Raw genomic sequence first — 18,871 nt, forward strand, 5'->3', positions numbered from 1 at the left:
CCCGAGTGCTTCTTGCCTTTTATACACCAGAGTTAAGACCGGTGACTCGCGGTAGAGCGTTATATTTAGCGACGGCAAGAGTCAAGGTGCGGTCGAAGAGAAACGGCCCAGGTCTCGAATGCAAGCCACTGGACAAAAAGTTCCTGTAGCTTGCTGGTAACATCGTGAAGGACGATACCCTCCTCACCGGCTGACGTTTTGCATGCGACTTGCCACTGAGGTGCAGCACTCAGGATCAAAAGCTAAATCGCAGAGACATGGGCTAATGTAGATTTCACTATGTGTTTCTCAAGTGAGACGACAACCTCACCATCGGTTGTTTCTGTCAATGGTTGGTTATTTGGGCAACAACCCCGAGATGTACGAAAATAATCGAATAGGTCGTTGCACGAGCGCTTACATAGGACAACATGAAGATACACCGAGGCTTTTGGATGCATTAGTCTCTTCAATACTTTAGTTCCAATGAGGAAGGAGGTTTTTCTAGCAGAGGAGGCTGTCAAGTAGATTGCTCACACGAAGTCGGGGTAACGTTGAGTCTAGACCATGCAAAAAGCAAGCGATGTTTTCAGCTGAAATGCAAGATCTGGGGCCGAGATCACCACCCACCAATCGCTTGGAGCTTTCCCACGGAAGGACTCAATTTCTAGTCGGGCAACCCCTCACGAAACTAGGCAAATGTCTTTGGCAAGTATGTTGCCATCTGGGATAGAGTCGCTTGATAACTCTAGGTCTCTGACCACCAACAAACATACTCTGCATGTGTTTCAAGCCACAATGAAACCTCAAGAAAACTATTTCAAGAGACACTGCAGGTTATTAGCCATGTCTATGCTACCATTGCTGGTAGACTATCCGCAAAGGAACTGTTTGTGACGATAGTGTATCGGTGAACCGGTGAGGGAGTTTACACCGACAAGCGAGCACGTGACAAGCCTCGGTGGATCCACGTGGTTCTCAGCAGCGAACGCAGCAACAGCATCACCACGCATGCTCTCCCGCGAAAGCGCCGTGGCCGTCAATCTCATACACCAATGCCGCTCCTGAGCTGGTGAACGGAAATGGACGACCAACGGCGGGGCAACTTTAATGGCGGCCGCCCGCGGCCTGACCTGCGGAGTCCCGAGCAGCTCACCCAGGACGGGTTCGACCTCGATACTGAACCTAGCAGCCAGTGGACGGGCGACTATTACGACCGCCGGACAACAAGAGCTCTTGGTCCCAATGGTTGGTCATACTTTTCTTCCCGTCAAAGACGTTCAATTCCAAGTTCAAGCTTGTATTCCACAAGTCGCAGCTACTGCCTGGCATACGACACACCACCAGCGCTTCGACGTACTCGGCGTATTCGAAGCGAGGGGCATTGCTCTTGTGAAATTGAACCATTCAGCCCTGCGAGCTCAGAAGGAATGGTCATTTGTTCGATGTCGCTTCGAGTTGCATGCGTCTGACAGGGGTGGTGGTCTCTCCATGGAGGGGTTTCATTTCGACTACCGTTTGATGAGAATTGCTGGCTCCTCATTGCATGTTTTTGCGCAAGTCTTGTATTGCTTTGAAAAATTCCTTGGTTTTGCACTTCTTGCACAAAGACGTTGTAGAACTGCGGGGAAAATAGTCTTCTATGTCCTTTCCAGTCGATTAGACGCCCAGTGCGGGAGATTAGACCAGGGGGCCGCATGACACCCGCCTGGTCCATGTTCTGGCCCTGGCCATCGACTTCGGACGGTTGACAAGTAGCAACCAAGCCATGGATCTTGACCGTTTCACTTCTAGCTTATCATCACAACACTGCTGACTCATTCACCCCTTAGGTGGCTCACATCGAGACGAAGAAGATTCTGATGACGGCGAGGCATTCCCGCCGCAACGCGTTGACTGGGAGGCCATGAGAGCTGGCGCCAACATGGAGGAGTATCTACGAAGCCAGCCCATCCCGGAGTATTCTGACGAGGAGGGCATCAGCATGCCACTCGACGACCTGGGCGAGATCTCTGGCACGGACACTAGTGTTGAGGACGGAGAGAACGGTGACCAAGGCGGTGACCACCAAGATGAGCCCGAGTTCGACCCCCTTGCCGTCGGTCTGAAGGAGATTTCAAACCTGGGGAAGTTCACCGTCAGCAGCCACAAGCAGGGAAACGGCGTCGACCAGCTTCGCGACGACAGCTTGAAAACCTATTGGCAGTGCGTCCACCCGACGACTTATTCCAAAAATAATGCACACCTTTGCTGACAGTAAGATAGATCCGACGGTCCTCAGCCGCACAAGCTTACAGTCTACTTCATCAAGCGAGTTGGCATCAGAGATATTCGCTTTTACGTAGACTATAATGAAGATGAATCTTATACGCCAACCAAGATCATCTTCAAGTCTGGTACCAGCGAGAACAACCTCATTCAATTTGCCACAATGGAGCTTTCGACACCCTCTGGCTGGCAGATTGTTCCAGTCGACGGCGCCGGTGGCGGCCCCGACGGCAATACGTTGGTTTCCTATGTGTTCCAAATGCAGATACTTGAGAATCATCAAAACGGCAAGGATACGCACCTCCGTTCCATCAAGATCTATGCTGCGGACACGGACACCCCCAGCATTGATGCGGACATGTCAAACCGCGTAAGTTGACCCTCTTGAATATGTGACAAGTATGTCACTGACAAAAGACCTGAAGCGAGCTGTGAGTGAGGAATCAGACGAGGAATTCGCAGACCCTTGGGATCTCTCCGTTCTCGAGGCTGGCTTGTCCGTTCCGGATTTCATGAAGGAACCTGAGATTCGATGAGGCACAGATGGAATCGGCTTATTAACCACACGCCGACTTATCGATTCTGATACTCGAATGAGCCCTAGTCTTGACTAGCTAAGCTGGACATATCGCTATAGGGCGAGGGCATTGGCGTATCACGGGCTACATATGACACTGCAACTATTCTTTTCGCTGTAATGATACCCAAAAGTCGGATGCGGAGAAAGCTCTCATAGAGCTAGGAGTTTGATGGCACGTTACGCTCAACAAAAGAGGCGTTTCTGATAAACCTTCCAGCATTCACGCGGCCACAAAAGGATGGCATACTGTATTAACAACCCTACTGAGGTACCACCGCATATTTAGCAACAGCTTCACACCATCTCGTGTCTTCTTGGCAGCCATGGTTGCCTGGCATGTGTCTAGCTAGCGCGAGCGGCTGAGGTCTGGCCCTCAATTGATTGGCAACTTCCATCGTGACCCCTGCTAAACCGGACGAATTGTATCCGATTCTAGTAATGAGGCTTTTGAACAGGAACGTCGCACGTGATGGCACTCTCGACGGTTCGAGAGTTATCTACGATTTGGCTCACAAGGTGGCCGCATATAGCAGGCTGATATTCAAACCTGAACCCAAGAGCATCGTCCGCTTCTAAGAGAACGGCGCAATGGAACGGGAGAGCACGTATCGATACCAACCTCTGCCACCGATTGCAGCAGAGGGTCGCACACCTTCATTCACCCGACTTCTATTCTTGTACTCAGGTTCGGGAGAAGACCCCTTTGAAGCGCATCTAGAAATCGTCGACATCGAGAATGCGCCTCCTTACGAGGCTTTGTCTTACACGTGGGGAAAACCGACAGAACAGCCAAGGGACTACATCTGGATGCAAGGCCGTCCCATGCCCATGAAGCCAAACCTAGAAGATGCTCTGCGCTTTCTGCGCTTGCCGAACCAGGTCCGCAGGCTATGGGTTGATGCACTCTGTATTGACCAGTCTGACCTGGACGAGCGTGCTCGGCAGGTGCAGTACATGAGGCTGGTCTACAAATACGCTGCCCGCGTCGTCGTATGGCTCGGTCTCAAGACTTCCGGTACCCATGAAGCATTTCAGGCCGCGGAGAGGCTCGCGAGGATCAGAGAGTTCACTCATCCGGCGGCTACTGGACCTGACGGCGGGCATCTCGACCCCGATACCGTTCAGGGTCTGACGAGCAGCATGGTTGAAGACCTACCGGAGACGTGCATGATCCATCTGAATGAGGTCTTTGAGCGTCAGTACTTCAACCGTTGCTGGTGCGTGCAAGAGGTGGTGGCATCTTCAAGGGCGATTGCCAAGATTGAGGACCTGGAAATGTCCTTTTTTGATTTGATCGCCTCGTTGATTGTGCTCGCGGGTTGGAAGAGCGAAATCGTCATTGACCAGCCCTACCAGTTGTGGAATCTGATTCTCATGCGACGGCAGCCCAACAGCTTTCTCGGTCAGCCCGAGGTCGAGGGCTCGATTGGATCATTTCTCTCACTTTTGGAGCTGACGCGGACGTTGCAGGCGACGGATGATCGAGACAAGGTGTTTTCCCTCCTCGGTATTTGCGACGAGGGGCTGAACCCCGTGCTGGCGTTGACGCAGATCCAGGGCAACAATGATAGTTGGCGCATTCGCTTGATTCGTCGAGGCTTGACGCGGGTTAACAACTTTGTCAATGGTCTTGCTCCGGATCTCAACTTCGGCCGGCCGAGAGCTCTGCGGCCAGACTACAAGAGGGAGACAGTGCTGGTATACTGCGATCTGACGAGGTTTCTCCTGCGCAAGCAGCCTCGGATTCTGGACGTACTCGACCACGTCCAGCATGATGAGGACCCTAGCCTTGGAGACTATCCTTCTTGGGTTCCAAAGTGGTTTGACCCAAGGACATGTTGCGTCTTCAAGGGGGCCTACCTCGCTGGCTTGTGTGATGGACATTTCCGTTACTTTGCTGAGCTTCACGATATACCAGTCCGCGACGATCCCCTGCGGCCAAAAGTTCTGTCATTGGATGGATACCACGTCGATGTGGTACAGCAAACGAGCGAATCGGTTGCCTTTGGATTTGGGTCTCGAGCTACTGCAGAAGCTATCGTGCAGGCTTGGGAACAGCTTTTCGATTTACCGATCGCTCCTAGATGCGGGAGAAAGTATCGAGACAACAGCCTCCTGGACGTGGCATTCTGTAAAGCCATCCTGGCTGGTGCTCTGGGTTCCATCATTGGCTACAGTCACCTCCTCACCAAGAATCAAGGCGGTTTGAACCCGCTATTCGACGACCGCACTCACAAATCTCACGCTGAGCTCGAACGAGAGGCTCAAGACTTGGCGGAGACGTTCACCGCCCAGGTGGCTGAGTTCGGTCTCCCGCCGACGGCGATGGAGTTTGGGAACCCAGATCGAGAGGACAAGCTCTATACCTTTATAGCAGGGGTGCGCACCTACTTGAATAACCGAAAGGTGTTTGCGACCCGTGATGGCCGTGTGGGCATTGGACCCAAGATGATGCAGCCTGGGGACGAGGTCGTGGTTCTTTTCGGGGGGCGGATGCCGTTCATCGCACGGCAAAGAGGTGATCATCGACTGCTGATTGGAAGCTGCTACTTGGTCGACGAAGAGCTGATGTGGGGAAAGGTTACGGAGAAAGTGAGGTTCAATCGTGGTGGTCCTCCGCGGGTGACTTTTGAGTTCCATTGAGTTGCTGTCGCGAGATTATCTCAATCTTCAACAACTCCCACCTGAGGGGCCACTTACTTTAACTTGCACACTGCTGCCCCGGAATCTGACCAATAAAGCGCAATTCATTCCTGCACACTGCGGAATTCGTTCTCGGAATATTTTCCCAGTGCAAAAGCCTCCACATCTTACTCTAAAGATCATCGCCAAACGCCCAGGTCGAGTGTGGCGTTAGCGAAGCACTTCAAAATCAAGATCCTCCTAATCGGAAAGGGCGGCCGTGAACATGCCCTTGCATGGAAACTCACTCGGTCACAGTCAGTTGAGCATGTCTACGTTCTGCCAGGCAACGCAGGCACCGAAGCCCTGGCGAAAGCCTCAAATTGCCGTGAGGTAGCTGTTGACGACTGCAATGGCCTCGTAGAGTTGTCAAAGAGTCTTGGAATCGACCTCCTTATCATCGGCCCAGACGACGCCATTGTTGGAGGCATGGGAGACCACTTCCGGAGCAGTAAGTCATTTTGGATCATGTGAGGAAGTATGGCCTAACAAGAGGCAGATGGAATACGCTGCTTTGCCCCAAGTAAGAGGGCGGCCATCATCGAAGGCTCTAAGGACTTCGCCAAATACTTTATGTGTAGACGCAGGATTCCAACCGCGACCTACAAAACGTTCGGCAAGGTTGATTGCGACAAGGCTAAGTCGTATGTGCGAAGGTTGGGCCGCAGAGTGGTCATCAAGGTGGACGGCCTTGCAGCTGGCAAGGGTGTTATCCTGCCTGAGACCACGGAAGAGGCAGAGCGAGCCCTCGAAGCCATAATGCTCAAGGACAAGTTTGGTGACGCGGGGGAGATGGTCATTATCGAGGATTACCTCGAGGATTACGAGATCGGCGTTCTTACCTTCACTGATGGAACATCGATCCTGTCTCTGCCGCCTGGTCAAGACCACAAGCGGGCTCACGATGGTGATAAGGGGTTGAATGCTGGCGGCATGGGGGTATTTTCACATGTGCCTTCGGTGACCGAGGAGCAGATGGCAGAAATCGAAGAGAAAATCATCCTGCCGACTATTGTTGGCCTTGGAAAAGAGCTAGGAAGTAAGTTTGAACAAAGTATCGGCATCACATTTGACGCTAATCTAGGGATACAGGGAGACCATTCAACGGTAAGCTCTTTACGGGAATCATCATGACGCCCTCAGGTCCCAACGTGCTTGAGTATAACGCGCGCTTCGGAGAACCAGAGACGCAGAGCATGGTGCTTCTGCTTCCAGACGAAGCCTTGCCTGAGATTATCCTCGCCTGTGTGGAGAATAGACTCGGTGACATCAAGCTGGACACTCTTGCAGGATTTGCCTGCAATATCACCGTTGCGGCAGAGGGCTACCCGGAATCATACGGGAAGGGCGATCTAATCCGATTGGACTCTACCTCTGAAGGTGAGTCTGAACAGAAAATTGCCATGGTCCATCGCTAACAAACATATGCAGGTGTACATATTTTCCACGCCGGAACCGAACAGGTCAACGATAAACTAGTCACAGCAGGCGGCCGCGTCCTGTCCGTTGCCGCGACGGGTGAGACCCTTGAGGAAGCAGTATCAGCTGCTCACAAGGGTGTTGAATGTGTTCATTTCGAGGGCATGTTCTACCTCAAGGACATGCAATGCGGCAAGTCAGACCAAGAGCCATCTATGTTCTCCTCAGCTCTAGATACAGTAAAGTGTGGCTGACATGATCAAGTTCGCTCAAGTTCGCTCCGGGAAGGGCCGAAGATGGACTCAACTAGTTCGAGGGGTAGCTAAGACCGGAGCGTCAGCCGTTGCCGTTAATGTTTCTGGTGTGATAGGTCGATAAGTTGGGACGACCTTTGACATGGCCCGTCAAACAAGTAGCAGATGCGGAGGCGGAGAGCCAACCCGACATCGCCTGGCTCAAGCGTCAGGACATTTTGCGAGGCGGGGTGGTCTGGAAGGGCCGGAAACTCCATGTTCTGGGCCCAGCTGACATGGAAAACTCACGGTGGTCTCTGGAAGCTTTCGAGCGTGAAACATAACAGCCACTGACGCATCGGGAGGACCGTGATGGCGGGATGCAGGAGATGCAGGCGACCGATGGACCCAAGTCTAGACCGTTGTGGTGTGATGTCATACGACATCGAGGCTTTATATAGTATTCAAGAGCCCCCGGAGCTTAAATCCAGTAGCAGTCAATGGGCCATGACCGACGTAAGCTCGCGCTCAATGTGCTGAGGCTTTCTCCTCATCACCAGCAACGATGAACGTCTTTGTCGTTCCAGCGTCTCCCAAGACAGGGCAGGCGACGATCCAATCTCTCCTTGATCACCCTTCACAACCACACGTCACAGGCGTATATCGAGATTTGAGAAAGATACCGGCAAGGTTTAAGGACCATCCTCGATTTCGGGCGATCAAGGGCGATGTTGCCGATGTTTCGAGTCTCAAATTTGCTGGTGCCGATGCCATCGTATCCATCACGCCTCCGCAGTACTCCGAGTCCAAACCGATAACGAGAGCACGGGAGATGGCAGCGAATGTCAAGTTTGCTATTAGCAGGGTTGGGTGTTCGGTGAAGCGTTTAGTATATGTGTCTAGCATAGGAGCTCAATTAGAGCATGGGACGGTAAGTTAAGAAAGGAGGTTCTCTATGGCAGGCAGATAGCTGAAGGGATTATTTGTAGGGCGAGATAAGAACGAATTACGAGGCAGAACAAGCCCTCATCGGTGCGGCGCCCGAGGTCGTCTTTATTCGATGCGCCTACTTCATGGAGAATTGGGCGGCAGTACTTAAGACCGCGAATAATGATTCGCCACATTTCTCTTCTGTGCTGTGTCCCATAGACTATGCAATACCCATGGTAAGTTTTACCGGACAGTTCGGTCCCAGTGAAAAACATACCGTTCTAAACGTATGATGAAGGTCTCGGTGAAAGATGTTGGTCGAACATGCGCAAAGGAAGCCCTCGCGGCAGGCTCGCATATGCGACATAATCCCTACATCTTCAATTTGCACGGACCGGAATCCTACTCAACGAAAGATGTACAAAGAGCGGTGGAAGACACAACATACAATTACAACAAGTACAGTTACCGCAAGGACAATGACGACAAGGTTGAGCTAAGGCTGGTACGAGATGAGCAGCTAGAAGACTTCTTCGCACGATTATATCAGCCACCGACGGCTCAACTATTCGTGGAGATGACAAGGAGTCTCCTACCTGGGGGGGTCGTAGCCGGGGATATGCGAGAGGGCCACTTGCTCCAGAGGGGCACCGAAACACTGCGCGAGGTGATTAGAGACATCCTCAAGAAATGAGAGAAAAAAAATTGCAGAAAAGTAGCGACTTGAAGAAGGGAGCGCCTTTTCGGCGAGACTGAGAGGAGAGGAAAGAAAAAAGAAGAGAGAACCGAGGGCCAACAAAGCGAAAAAGCGCACGGGAGCGCGAAAAGCCTTGACAAGACACAAATTTGCCTCAGAAAGTCATCAAACAAGACCCGCCTTGCTAGCTCAATCGGTAGAGCGTGAGACTCTTAATCTCAAGGTTGCGGGTTCGACCCCCGCGTGAGGCTCAAATCCTCACCGCGATTGGTTCAGCCATTCTTCGGGTTCTTGAATTTTTGCTTTTCGCATGACATCGACCAACCATCGACGGTGATGCTTGAAACCATGTGGCAAGCCACAACCTTCTTCTGGCGCCGACCACTAGGTTCCCAGGTTCTTGCGTGAATGCAAGTCAATAATTGTCCTCTACCCTTTCTTTGGCTGTAGTTGCAGTCATCCACTTCTCCAAGCTGCGGTGAAGCCGGAGCCGAAGCCGATGTATCGAAGGTCAAGTCAAGCCGAAGGCCCATCGCAGCACAAGCATAAAAGGGAGGGCACCCACAGACAGTCAGCGATCAGTTTTGCATTTCTCGGCTAGGATGAACATACTTGTTTCCGATTAATAGGATGTCTCGGCTCGAAAGCAAGAAGCCCTCGGAGTCGAGAGACCTCATATCATATCCTGCTTTCATCTTCGGCTCTACCCACACACAACCCCAGCGTAGTCGCTTCTAGGGGTCTATGAGTGCGTTCCACCCGATTTCGGGATCCGGTCTTTATCTAGTAGACTGAGGTCTAGAAGGGAAGCTCGCACAACAGAGGCACGCCTTTGATCGTTTTCCGTTTGATCCACCAAGTGGTGCTCTTGTATGCCGACCCTGGTTGGCAAGCCGACACTAATCTGACGGGATGCGACGCAGACGTTCGGCTTGAAACGCCAACCTTGGCGGCTGAGATTGCCCAGTCAGCTTTAAGAGCTCCTCAGCGCTAGATTTGATGTTCGCCAGATCTTACCAAACGATCTCCCCAGGCTGACTTTACCTTGCCCTCCCGTAACTCGAAGTGGCGAGGACTGAGACTCAGAAGGTTGCCTCCAAGATTGTCTCGCAGCTGACGGTGGTCTCCGATATGGAGAAGATTCAACTTTCCTCGTCGCCGAAAAGTGACGGTGAGGTAGCTCGAGTTGACGAGGAAGAGCTCGTCATGGATCAAGGACTTGTCGCATGGCTTCAAGTTCTTGGAAGCTGGATTCTGTTTGCCAACACTTGGTAAGTCGAAAGCATCCCGGTCTACCATGAGGGAGATGAACTTGATCGGGGGCCAGAGTTCGTACGGCAGTACTCAAGCTGACGTTGGTCAAGGGGACTGTCAAACTCATTCGGAGTCTTCCAAGCCTACTACTCCAACAACCTTTTACCAGACGTCAATCCGTCGACTATTTCCTGGATCGGATCCATCCAGATCTTTCTGATGATGCTCATCGGCGTCTGCGCGGGTTGGCTTCTCGACGCGGGGTATCTCCGCTTCATCCTCATTTGTGGCACTACCATGACGTCCCTCGGTCTCTTTATGCTGAGCTTGTGCACGAAGTATTGGCAGATCCTTCTTGCACAGGCACTCTGCGTCGGAACAGGAAGTGGGTTGCTGGGGTTGACGTGTGTTGCTGTGATCCCTCTTTACTTCCGCAAGAGGAGGATGGTTGCGACTGGCATTGCTGCTACGGGAAGCAGTCTAGGTGAGTTGTGAACAGAACATGAGATTTGATATACGCAAGCACGAGTACTGATGAATTGTCAAGCGGGAATCGTGTATCCCATCATAGAGAGACGTCTGATCGCATCTATTGGCTTTCCTTGGGCTGTCCGGGTGTTCGCATTCATCGTCACCGGAAGCCTCCTGATTTGTATTACAATCATGCGTCTTCGACCCAATCTCAAGCGGCGTGGAGCTCTCTTTCGCCTGGAGCACTTCCGCGATGTCCCCTACATATCGTTCTGTATTGGTTGGTTCCCTTTCCACCGGGTCTTCGACTCACTGCAGTCGCTAACAAGTAATCAGCCTTCGCCTTGATGATCGGCTCTGTCTACGTTCCCTTTTTCTACGTAGATGCCTATGCCATCCGTTTGGGCGTAGATCAAGACACGTCTTTTTACATCCTCAGCGCCATGAACGCTGCAAGTCTCTTCGGCCGTCTAGTTCCCAACTGGCTCGCTGACAAGTACGGCGGCATGGCAATTATGCTTCCCTGCTGCCTTTGCTCGGCTGTCATTCTCTTTTTCTTCCGCTTTGCGACCGACCTGCCGAGGCTGATTGCGATATCGATTGTCTACGGGTTCGTCTCGGGCGGTATGGTGTCTTTGCCCCCTGCTACGATTGCGAATTTGACAGACGACTTGTCAGAGTATGGGACGAGGATGGGCATGGGATACACCATCGCAAGCTTTGGCGCGTTGATTGGCAATCCCATCGGGGGTGCTGCGCAGCGTCCGCAAGGGGACACGGCGGCAAATGTGCAGGTGGAGTTTCAAGGGACTTGGATCTTTGCTGGTGGATTCATGCTCGCGGCTGTCATTTCGATGGTGATATCAAAGTACGTAAGAACTGGATCTGTCTTGCGCGGCAAATGCTAGCACTCAAGAATCTTATTGAAGTCTACCCACTATGGGCTTCAATCCAGTGCCATGAATCCACCCAAATCTAGTTAGACAAAGAGTAAAAAGTAACCTCTGCAATCATCGTCCTGGCCGGGATGGTGACGGAGATGGGAAAGCCACCGTAATCTGGGTGCTCGTTAGGCATCATCGCGAACTTGCCACTCCTCGTCTCATCACCGTTCAACACACGACTTGTTTTCAAGCGACCGGTCTCTTGGTCCTCTACAATCTTCTCCTCAAACTTCAGAATACCAGTGAAGTTCTTGTCCTGGCCCAATGCTTCTGCTCTGACCTGGAAACCCCAGCCGATGAGCAGGAACGTGCCTCCGCCACGATGTATCACCATTCCAGCCCCTGTTCCTGGCTTACCGAACACGAAGCACCGCTCTATGGTGATCTCAAAGTCTCCCCAGGTGCGACGGATGACGGGGCTCGGGTCCTTTCCGGCGGCATCTGCCGGAAGCTCATCGAAGCAGAAGCCCACTGATGTGTTTGGGTGTCGTTGTGCTTCAAGAATGATGGGCGAGATAGTTTTCAGCAGACCGTAATGCTTGGTGAAGGGGCTGTCTTCCGGCTCGATTGTATCCACACCAAAGGGAGCAACCCCCATAGCGCCGTAAGTGCCGTACGCAATCCAAATACGACGCGCACCGTAGTCATCTCGTCGTTGCTCCGGAATGAATAGAGGCTGGTTTCGATGCCTGTACTTGGAGCAAGAGCTGGCGTAGTCATTGAGATAGACATCCGGCCCGATAAAGTCCAGCTTTGGCGCGAAGCGCATCCATACGTCCAAGACATTGCTCACGGGGCCTCCGGAGGGATAGTCCCCTGGCATGCCGCCGCCGCCCACCACAACGGGAAAGTCATTGTCCGAGTCTTCGCCGACGTAGTTCATCCATACGTTGGTGTAAAGTGGGATGGGATAAGCCGCTTTCCCAGCCGCGGCAACTTCGTTCAGGTAAAGGGCGTAATTGTATGCCATGAATAACTCATCAGTCCGAGGACTGCTCCCAAACACAGATTCCCAGCTGCCACTTCCATCGAGGTGTGGACTTTGGTGATCAAATTGCGTGAGGCTCTGTTCTCGCATATCTTGGTGTAGCTGATCCCACTCCGCAGACAGGAAGTGGACGAGGTCCCTTGGAACCGATTCATGAAAGGCTTTATTCGCAAGCTCTGAGCCGTCGCGAGAATCTCCCAGCACACCGCACTCGTTCTCAACTTGTACCATTATAACAGTAGAGTGTGACTCGTCCACCTCTCTCAAGTGTTCCATTAGTCGGCCAAAAGCCTTGGCGTCTGCTTTGCGGCTCTCGGCACTAAAAATTGATAAAACGTCGCCTATCTCGAGACGATCTCCTGCCTTGCGAAGCTTTACTCGCGGGAATCTCTTGTCATCTGTCTTTACCCAAGTCGGTGTATAAGTCGACAGCCCTGTGCTTGTAAGTCTCAATCATCCTCAAGTCTGTCACTCGAGGACAGGGAAGAAACAGGGCAGCGTACCATTTTTGAATGACCCAAACCAAAGCAGAACTAGGTGCATGGAATGCTTCCGTGCCGAGTTGATGATTTCGTCAAGCACTGAGAAGTCGAACTTATCCTCTTCGGGCTCGATCATTTCCCAGGATACGCTACCGAGCAAGGTGTTGATATTCGTATCGGTCATTTTCTTCCAAACGGTTTCCATGTACTCAGGGGACGATAGCGAGGAATTTTGAAGTTCACCGGCTCTCACGAGAAAAGGCTCTCCCTTCACCACGAGTTGTTTTGACCCATCCGTTTGGACGAGGTGAGGGATGTTGACACCAAGGTCAGCCATCTTCGCGATGACTTGAGGGGTCGCGTCGAGGAACGTCATTGTATCGTGGTGTTTGTTCGGTCTTCTTCGGCGAATCTCTAGATTCTGACTAGATGGAAGCGACGCGGTTTGGGAATTAGGCAAGAGAGAGGGAATTGAGAACAGAAATCAAGCATGTTCATGTTTGCTATTTCAGGATTTGGGGTGACAGCACACCAACTCAAGTGAAGGAGGATGGATCTGCAGTGTTGAACGCTCTTCGAAGTTTGTGAAAGATGATTGGCTCATAACCCGATGATTCGTCGTTAGCTTCCCGGATCTGCGAAACATACGAGGAATGAGGGGGATATGCCGGTACACCAGACAGCAAAGCGTCGATTGACGAGTAAAGAATCGCGCCATGCCTGTCTTGCTTCCCCTCAGTGGCGTCGACTCATGCATAACAGCGTCCTCCACACGTTGGTTTGTGGGGTTTTCGGGTCACCGCCCAGTGAAAGATGTCCATTTCCGAGAAACTAAATAGAGGGCATGTTCCCGTCTCCAACAGTGTCATTCACCGTGGAGTCTGTGAATGGTATCGCTCGCACGCTGTCTGATCTGGCGATCGGATGAAGCCCCCCAAAGCATGTCGACAGTGCCGGGAGAGCAAACGGAAATGCCTCCGTCGTACCCTCGCAGTAGGCGAACCCTGCGATACTTGCCGAGCTAGAAGCCTACCGTGTGCAAGTTCTCTCTCACGCGTTCCTCCATCGCCGCTGCCACTGCTCCCAAGACCTGAAACGACCTCGTCGTTGTCAAACACCTCCACGACTACTTCGTCGAGGACCGAAGGCATAGACTTGCCACTTCACACGGCCAAACTTCTCGTCGACTTCTACCTAGATAAGCTACACAGTCGACCGCATAGCCTGTTCCACCCAGCAAAACTTCGGCAGGAGGTTCACGATGGGTCTATTAGCAGGATTCTCCTCTTGGCTATATGCAGCATGGGCTCACGGTTTGCCCTCGATGATGAGACCCGGGCCCTAGAGGTTGGGTTGATGGAGGAATCTAAACGGCTGCTGCTGGCGAATTTGGAAAATGTATGCGTCGAAAACATTCAGACGTGTGTCCTCATGGCGAACCTCTGCGCAGCCCATTTGAACCCTTCCTCAGAAGCTTTGTTCTTCCGTAAGTAGTTACCATCGTACGGACTGACAGGTGTAATTTTGCCCATAGAATTCATTTACTCACAATTAACAAGGCACTGGCATCAGCCTCTCTCACATCATGCAGCTCGGCACCTCCACTGTCGGAACACGGCTGGTCGATCTTGAGATTCACAGGAGGATATGGTGGTCGCTTTTCATGGCCGACCGATGGTCGTCTTCCAGTCTCGGCCTGTTGCCACAGATTCGCGATACAGAGCTTGCTGTTGACCTGCCCATGGACGAGGCCATATTCGAGTCCCTAGATCCAAAAGCAACGCAATTAGAGAAGCCATGGCATCCGGGAATATGGGCGTTCAAGATCTATCTGGTACAGCTATTTGGTCCAATACAACAGCTCAATCGCCACAGCGTCAACGGCAGTATGTCTGCGGGGAGCATTGAGAGCAGCATCCTCTCTCTGTCTCGACAGCTGGAAACTTGGGAAACGTCCCTGCCCGAAAACATCAAATGGAAAGAGGAAATGCTAGACTGGCATATTGGCAGAGGGACTGGAGGCCCATACGTGGCCCTTCATCTTGGGTATCATCACTACTCCGTCTTGCTTCACTTCCGGTTCCTCAGCTCTCAAGAACCAAGGTCGCCTGCGGCTAGCTTGTATCATAGTAGGTGCAAGTCCCACGCCTCAGCGTACAGCAACCTTGTCAAACTCGCCCGTCGTAAGCAGAGATGTGAAGTCGTCTATCCTACGGTCGGACATATGGCTGTAGTCTCGTCATCGGTGCTCCTCCATACTCTCTTATTCGGCGAGGAGGCAGATCTCAAGAGTGCGAGAGATGCCCTGAACGCAAACTTCGCAGCCATTGTCGAACTGCGACAGTATTGGCCAAACACAGCGCCAATGGTTTGTGCCCGTTCAGTTTGGCTCACTCTCAAGCTCACGGAAACTGATGTGTTACAGATCGAACGTCTTGCCACATTTCAGAACTTTTGCCTACTGTCTGGTGACTCCAGAACACATGATTTCGATGAATGGATGGTACGCTTTCTGACTGAATACTCACTACCTCTGGAAGAAAAAGACATCCAACACGTGAGATCGGGTATGGACTACGATATTGATAGTTTTTCGGCTCGAACTGAGGCCCTCACGCAGCAAGGAAGGTATACCTCGTTTCAGACAGACAACTCTGACGCCTATAGTCTACAGCTTCATGAGTTCGACTACCTACTTTAGTTGTTGTCAATAATTTTGTGGCTTGGCAATGCAACGTACCATCTCCCTGTCGAAACCCGTATACAGTCATGTGAGAGACCTCGTCACGAACGGGAAAGAGAATTAGTATGACATGAAATGGCACGATAGAGCAATCCCCTACGCCTGGAAAAGCCTATCGTACCATGAGTCTCGTGGTCGCCTCACTTTGTGAAAATATACCTACCCAAATGGAAACCTAATCTAATGGCGCCTTCGGAGACCACGCAGAAAGTCATGCTATATGCGGTTTGATAAGGCTTTCTTACTTATGTGGCGGATAGACTTTCACAGGTATCGGGGAAAAGACCAATCAAGTTTCTCACTTTCCGATGGACTAGTTTTCTCGTCCTGAGTGACGTCTTTTTCTTGAAAGAAGCGCTAACAGCGTACCGGACCTAGCTCCTGGTTAGACCGGATGTCGTTACCCTCACCACAGAGGTTGGGGAACGCACCACCCAGCTCATGCGCGCGCTCATCCCGCAACCCCAGCAAAGTGATGATTCCAGTCTCCTAGATGTCGGAAAAACGTCAAGATGATTGGTCCTGAAGCCGCGAACTAGGTCGCAACGAATGAAAGACATGTGCTCGGTCGACTTACCCCAGTCTCTTGTTCCCGAATCACCCCACGAACCTGGGGTTTCCTCCCAGGAATACGGTAAATGGCGATCATATCTAACTTCTTATAGAAATGTCAGTGTGTAGTTGTAGACCCTTTATTCGCGGCCATGTCCATATTATGTTGGCTCGTCTGATTTAAAAGACATGCGTAAATCTCATGAGCTTCCAATTTCCTGTAACCCATCATCGTTCAACTCAGCGGCCCTAGACCAAAACAATCCGCCGTCAAGACCTCGGGGCTGCTATTCACATCTGCCAATTTCTGTATTTTCAGGAGCAGAATGACTTCAACCAAAGAGCACTCGGAATATCTCGAGGAGCCTCCACACCTTGAGGTTCCACGGGTAACATGGTATAAGCACGCCGGTTTGCGGAGCCTATACATAAGGATGCCAATCCTGATGCTGTGCGCCACCATTAATGGATATGATGGGAGTCTCTTGAATGGTCTCCAGACCATCGAGAATTGGCGAGCCTGTAATTACGATACCGTGCTGCTTCGTTGAATGGTCCACTGACTCTCGAACTTCCAGACTTCAACCATCCTTCCGGCTCTACTCTTGGCCTTTTCACTGCCATTGTCAACATTGGTGGTTTCAGTGCACTGTTCTTCTGTCAGTTGGGAAATATCATTCGTGGAGAGAGTTCTGTCCGCTGATATTCCATTGGTGACAGCTCCGTACATTGCAGATTTCTATGGCCGTCGTATCGCAACTGCTATTGGCATCGTCATTCTTGTCGTCGGCGTCATCATCCAGTGTAGGCACTATGGTTGCTTGCGCTTGTGCGTAGACATGAGCAAATCTAACATCGGCTAGCCGTTCCGAGTGTCAACGAAGGGATGTTTATCGGAGGTCGTTTCCTCGTGGGATTCGGGTACGCAGGCATTCATTACACCAAATTACCGTTATGGCTACTGACCACCGGCCATCTTAGATCCAACATCTCCATCGGGGCCGGTCCGCTGCTGATCATGGAACTCGCTTATCCCCAACACCGAGGCAGACTCACCGTGATGTATAACAGCCTTTGGTATGTCGGAAGCATCGTCGCCGCCTGGACCGTTTACGGAACGATTAAGTACACCGGTCAAGTGTCGTGGCGGGTTCCCGTTGCTCTGCAATGCCTCATGCCGGTGCTCCAACTGGTTGGCATATTCACGTTACCTGAGAGTCCTCGTTGGTTGTGCTCAAAGGACCGATCTAGCGAGGCCTTTGAGATCTTGGTCAAGGTAAGGAGAGTGCAGGTTAGATGCACTGATGTACTTTGATTGCTGACTTCCGATGTCGGGCAGTATCACGCCAGTGGAGACCGCGATGACCCATTCGTCCGGGCTGAGTTCGCCGAGATCCAAGAGACCATCAAGCTTGAGAAGCTTGCAGCGGAGACGGGGTGGATGGTCTTTTTCCAGACACCAGGAAACCGCAAGAGACTGATGCTCATTGTGCTTACATCGTTCTTCTCTCAATGTTCAGGTATGTGCATACCTCTGGAAGAACCCGGGCTTGACTGACAAGTGACTCTGCTAGGAAATGGCCTAGTCTCGTACTATCTTCACGACATTCTGAGTTCCGTTGGCATCGACGAGCCCAACTCCCAATCCCTGTTCAACGGCGGTCTACAGATTTGGTCGTTTCTCGTTGCAATCTGCTTTTCAGTCTATTTCATCGAGAAGCTCGGCCGCAGAATTCTCTTTCTCATCGCTGCCGTCGGGATGCTCGTTGTCTTCAGTGTTTGGACTGGGTATGAACCCCGCAATGTCCCAGCAGTTACATAACTTGAATTGACCATCTCAGATGCTCTGCAGTGTATGCCCAAACAGGCAACAAAGACGCCGGATCCGCAGTTTTGGCGATGATCTTCCTCTTCTACGGAGTCGCTGGTTTCGCGTGGCCTGGCTTGACGGTCGCCTACTGCTCCGAGATTCTCCCATTCAGCATACGAGCCAAGGGACTGGCGATCTGCCTAGGAGTGACGGCGCTCTCTGGTGTCTTGAATCAATACGTCAATCCTATCGGGCTCTCGTCGCTGGCTTGGAAGTTCTATTTTGTCTACATCGTCATCTTGGTCATCGAGGTGGTTTGCATCTGGTTTCTCTTTGTGGAGACCAAGGGGCCTACTCTCGAGGAAATCGCCGTCTTGTTCGACGGCAAGGATGCCAAAGTTTCCAAGGAGGCGGGAATGGACGGCGATGCTACGTTTGAGCAGGTGGAGGTCCGTAAGGCTGTGGAAAAGGTCTAGGCATTATCCACATAAGAAACAAGCCAGCGAAGGTGTTGTGGGCTTAACAGGGTGGAAGCGACTGTACGGATCGGTTCCGGAGAGACGAATGTGGGTTGCCGGTTGGACACTGGACAGCGGAGGCATGCCGTGTCGCCCGTCGCTTGAGACCGGCTTGTCAAGCACGGAGAATTTGAATCAAAACGACCAGGGGCTTCCCTGAGTATCAAATGTGTGCGAATCCGTGCTGTTGTCAGTTGACGTGTTGACGAGGTGACTGATAAAGTGCGTCCATGCTTCTTCTCCTTGTCATAAACTAGCAACGTCGATCCAACAGCGTCGCAACCCTCATCATGAAAGGCAGCAAAAATAACGTTCCACTTG

At 51.8% G+C, this 18,871-nt stretch overlaps 8 protein-coding genes and 1 non-coding gene across 9 annotated transcripts; 8 read left to right on the forward strand and 1 right to left on the reverse strand.

Moving 5' to 3' along the window:
* Positions 1–1,903: 1,903 nt before the first annotated feature.
* On the forward strand, positions 1,904–2,626 carry BDP55DRAFT_559234 (anaphase-promoting complex; the record flags this gene model as incomplete). The annotated part of the gene is made up of 2 exons (XM_060569881.1): positions 1,904–2,184; positions 2,245–2,626. 2 exons carry the CDS (start codon positions 1,904–1,906, stop codon positions 2,624–2,626), a joined length of 663 nt encoding a protein of 220 aa, XP_060426075.1.
* Positions 2,627–3,415: 789 nt separating this feature from the next.
* On the forward strand, positions 3,416–5,470 carry BDP55DRAFT_559101 (HET domain-containing protein; the record flags this gene model as incomplete). The annotated part of the gene is made up of 1 exon (XM_060569869.1): positions 3,416–5,470. One exon carries the CDS (start codon positions 3,416–3,418, stop codon positions 5,468–5,470), a length of 2,055 nt encoding a protein of 684 aa, XP_060426076.1.
* A 213-nt stretch (positions 5,471–5,683) lies between these two features.
* Positions 5,684–7,182, forward strand: BDP55DRAFT_559270 (phosphoribosylamine-glycine ligase; the record flags this gene model as incomplete). The annotated part of the gene is made up of 4 exons (XM_060569887.1): positions 5,684–5,960; positions 6,009–6,548; positions 6,602–6,889; positions 6,941–7,182. Coding segments are annotated over 4 exons (1,347 nt in total), but the record flags the coding sequence as incomplete, so codon positions are not given.
* A 472-nt stretch (positions 7,183–7,654) lies between these two features.
* On the forward strand, positions 7,655–9,029 carry BDP55DRAFT_674306 (uncharacterized protein). Its single transcript, XM_060575653.1, has 3 exons — positions 7,655–8,092; positions 8,151–8,327; positions 8,390–9,029. The coding sequence occupies exons 1-3, from the start codon at positions 7,727–7,729 to the stop codon at positions 8,783–8,785; spliced, it is 939 nt and encodes a 312-aa protein (XP_060426078.1). The 5' UTR covers positions 7,655–7,726; the 3' UTR covers positions 8,786–9,029.
* BDP55DRAFT_t261 lies at positions 8,967–9,039 on the forward strand. Its single transcript has one exon. It is a non-coding gene; the product is annotated as a tRNA-Lys (tRNA).
* A 493-nt stretch (positions 9,040–9,532) lies between these two features.
* On the forward strand, positions 9,533–11,421 carry BDP55DRAFT_696409 (major facilitator superfamily transporter; the record flags this gene model as incomplete). The annotated part of the gene is made up of 5 exons (XM_060577574.1): positions 9,533–9,536; positions 9,855–10,059; positions 10,153–10,526; positions 10,590–10,793; positions 10,850–11,421. 5 exons carry the CDS (start codon positions 9,533–9,535, stop codon positions 11,419–11,421), a joined length of 1,359 nt encoding a protein of 452 aa, XP_060426079.1.
* Positions 11,422–11,488: 67 nt separating this feature from the next.
* On the reverse strand, positions 11,489–13,264 carry BDP55DRAFT_696411 (DNA recombination protein; the record flags this gene model as incomplete). The annotated part of the gene is made up of 2 exons (XM_060577575.1): positions 11,489–12,879; positions 12,949–13,264. The coding sequence occupies 2 exons, from the start codon at positions 13,262–13,264 to the stop codon at positions 11,489–11,491; spliced, it is 1,707 nt and encodes a 568-aa protein (XP_060426080.1).
* Positions 13,265–13,851: 587 nt separating this feature from the next.
* Positions 13,852–15,628, forward strand: BDP55DRAFT_559178 (fungal-specific transcription factor domain-containing protein; the record flags this gene model as incomplete). Its single annotated transcript, XM_060569872.1, has 3 exons — positions 13,852–14,413; positions 14,487–15,295; positions 15,353–15,628. The coding sequence occupies 3 exons, from the start codon at positions 13,852–13,854 to the stop codon at positions 15,626–15,628; spliced, it is 1,647 nt and encodes a 548-aa protein (XP_060426081.1).
* Positions 15,629–16,123: 495 nt separating this feature from the next.
* Positions 16,124–18,862, forward strand: BDP55DRAFT_278571 (general substrate transporter). Its single transcript, XM_060566463.1, has 8 exons — positions 16,124–16,744; positions 16,801–16,881; positions 16,943–17,026; positions 17,086–17,143; positions 17,204–17,498; positions 17,562–17,742; positions 17,797–18,010; positions 18,064–18,862. Exons 1-8 carry the CDS (start codon positions 16,549–16,551, stop codon positions 18,506–18,508), a joined length of 1,554 nt encoding a protein of 517 aa, XP_060426082.1. The 5' UTR covers positions 16,124–16,548; the 3' UTR covers positions 18,509–18,862.
* The last annotated feature ends 9 nt before the right edge of the window (positions 18,863–18,871 follow it).

The sequence above is a fragment of the Colletotrichum godetiae genome (assembly GCF_030913485.1).
Source record: "Colletotrichum godetiae strain CBS 193.32 chromosome Unknown BDP55scaffold_41, whole genome shotgun sequence".
Taxonomy (NCBI): domain Eukaryota; kingdom Fungi; phylum Ascomycota; class Sordariomycetes; order Glomerellales; family Glomerellaceae; genus Colletotrichum; species Colletotrichum godetiae.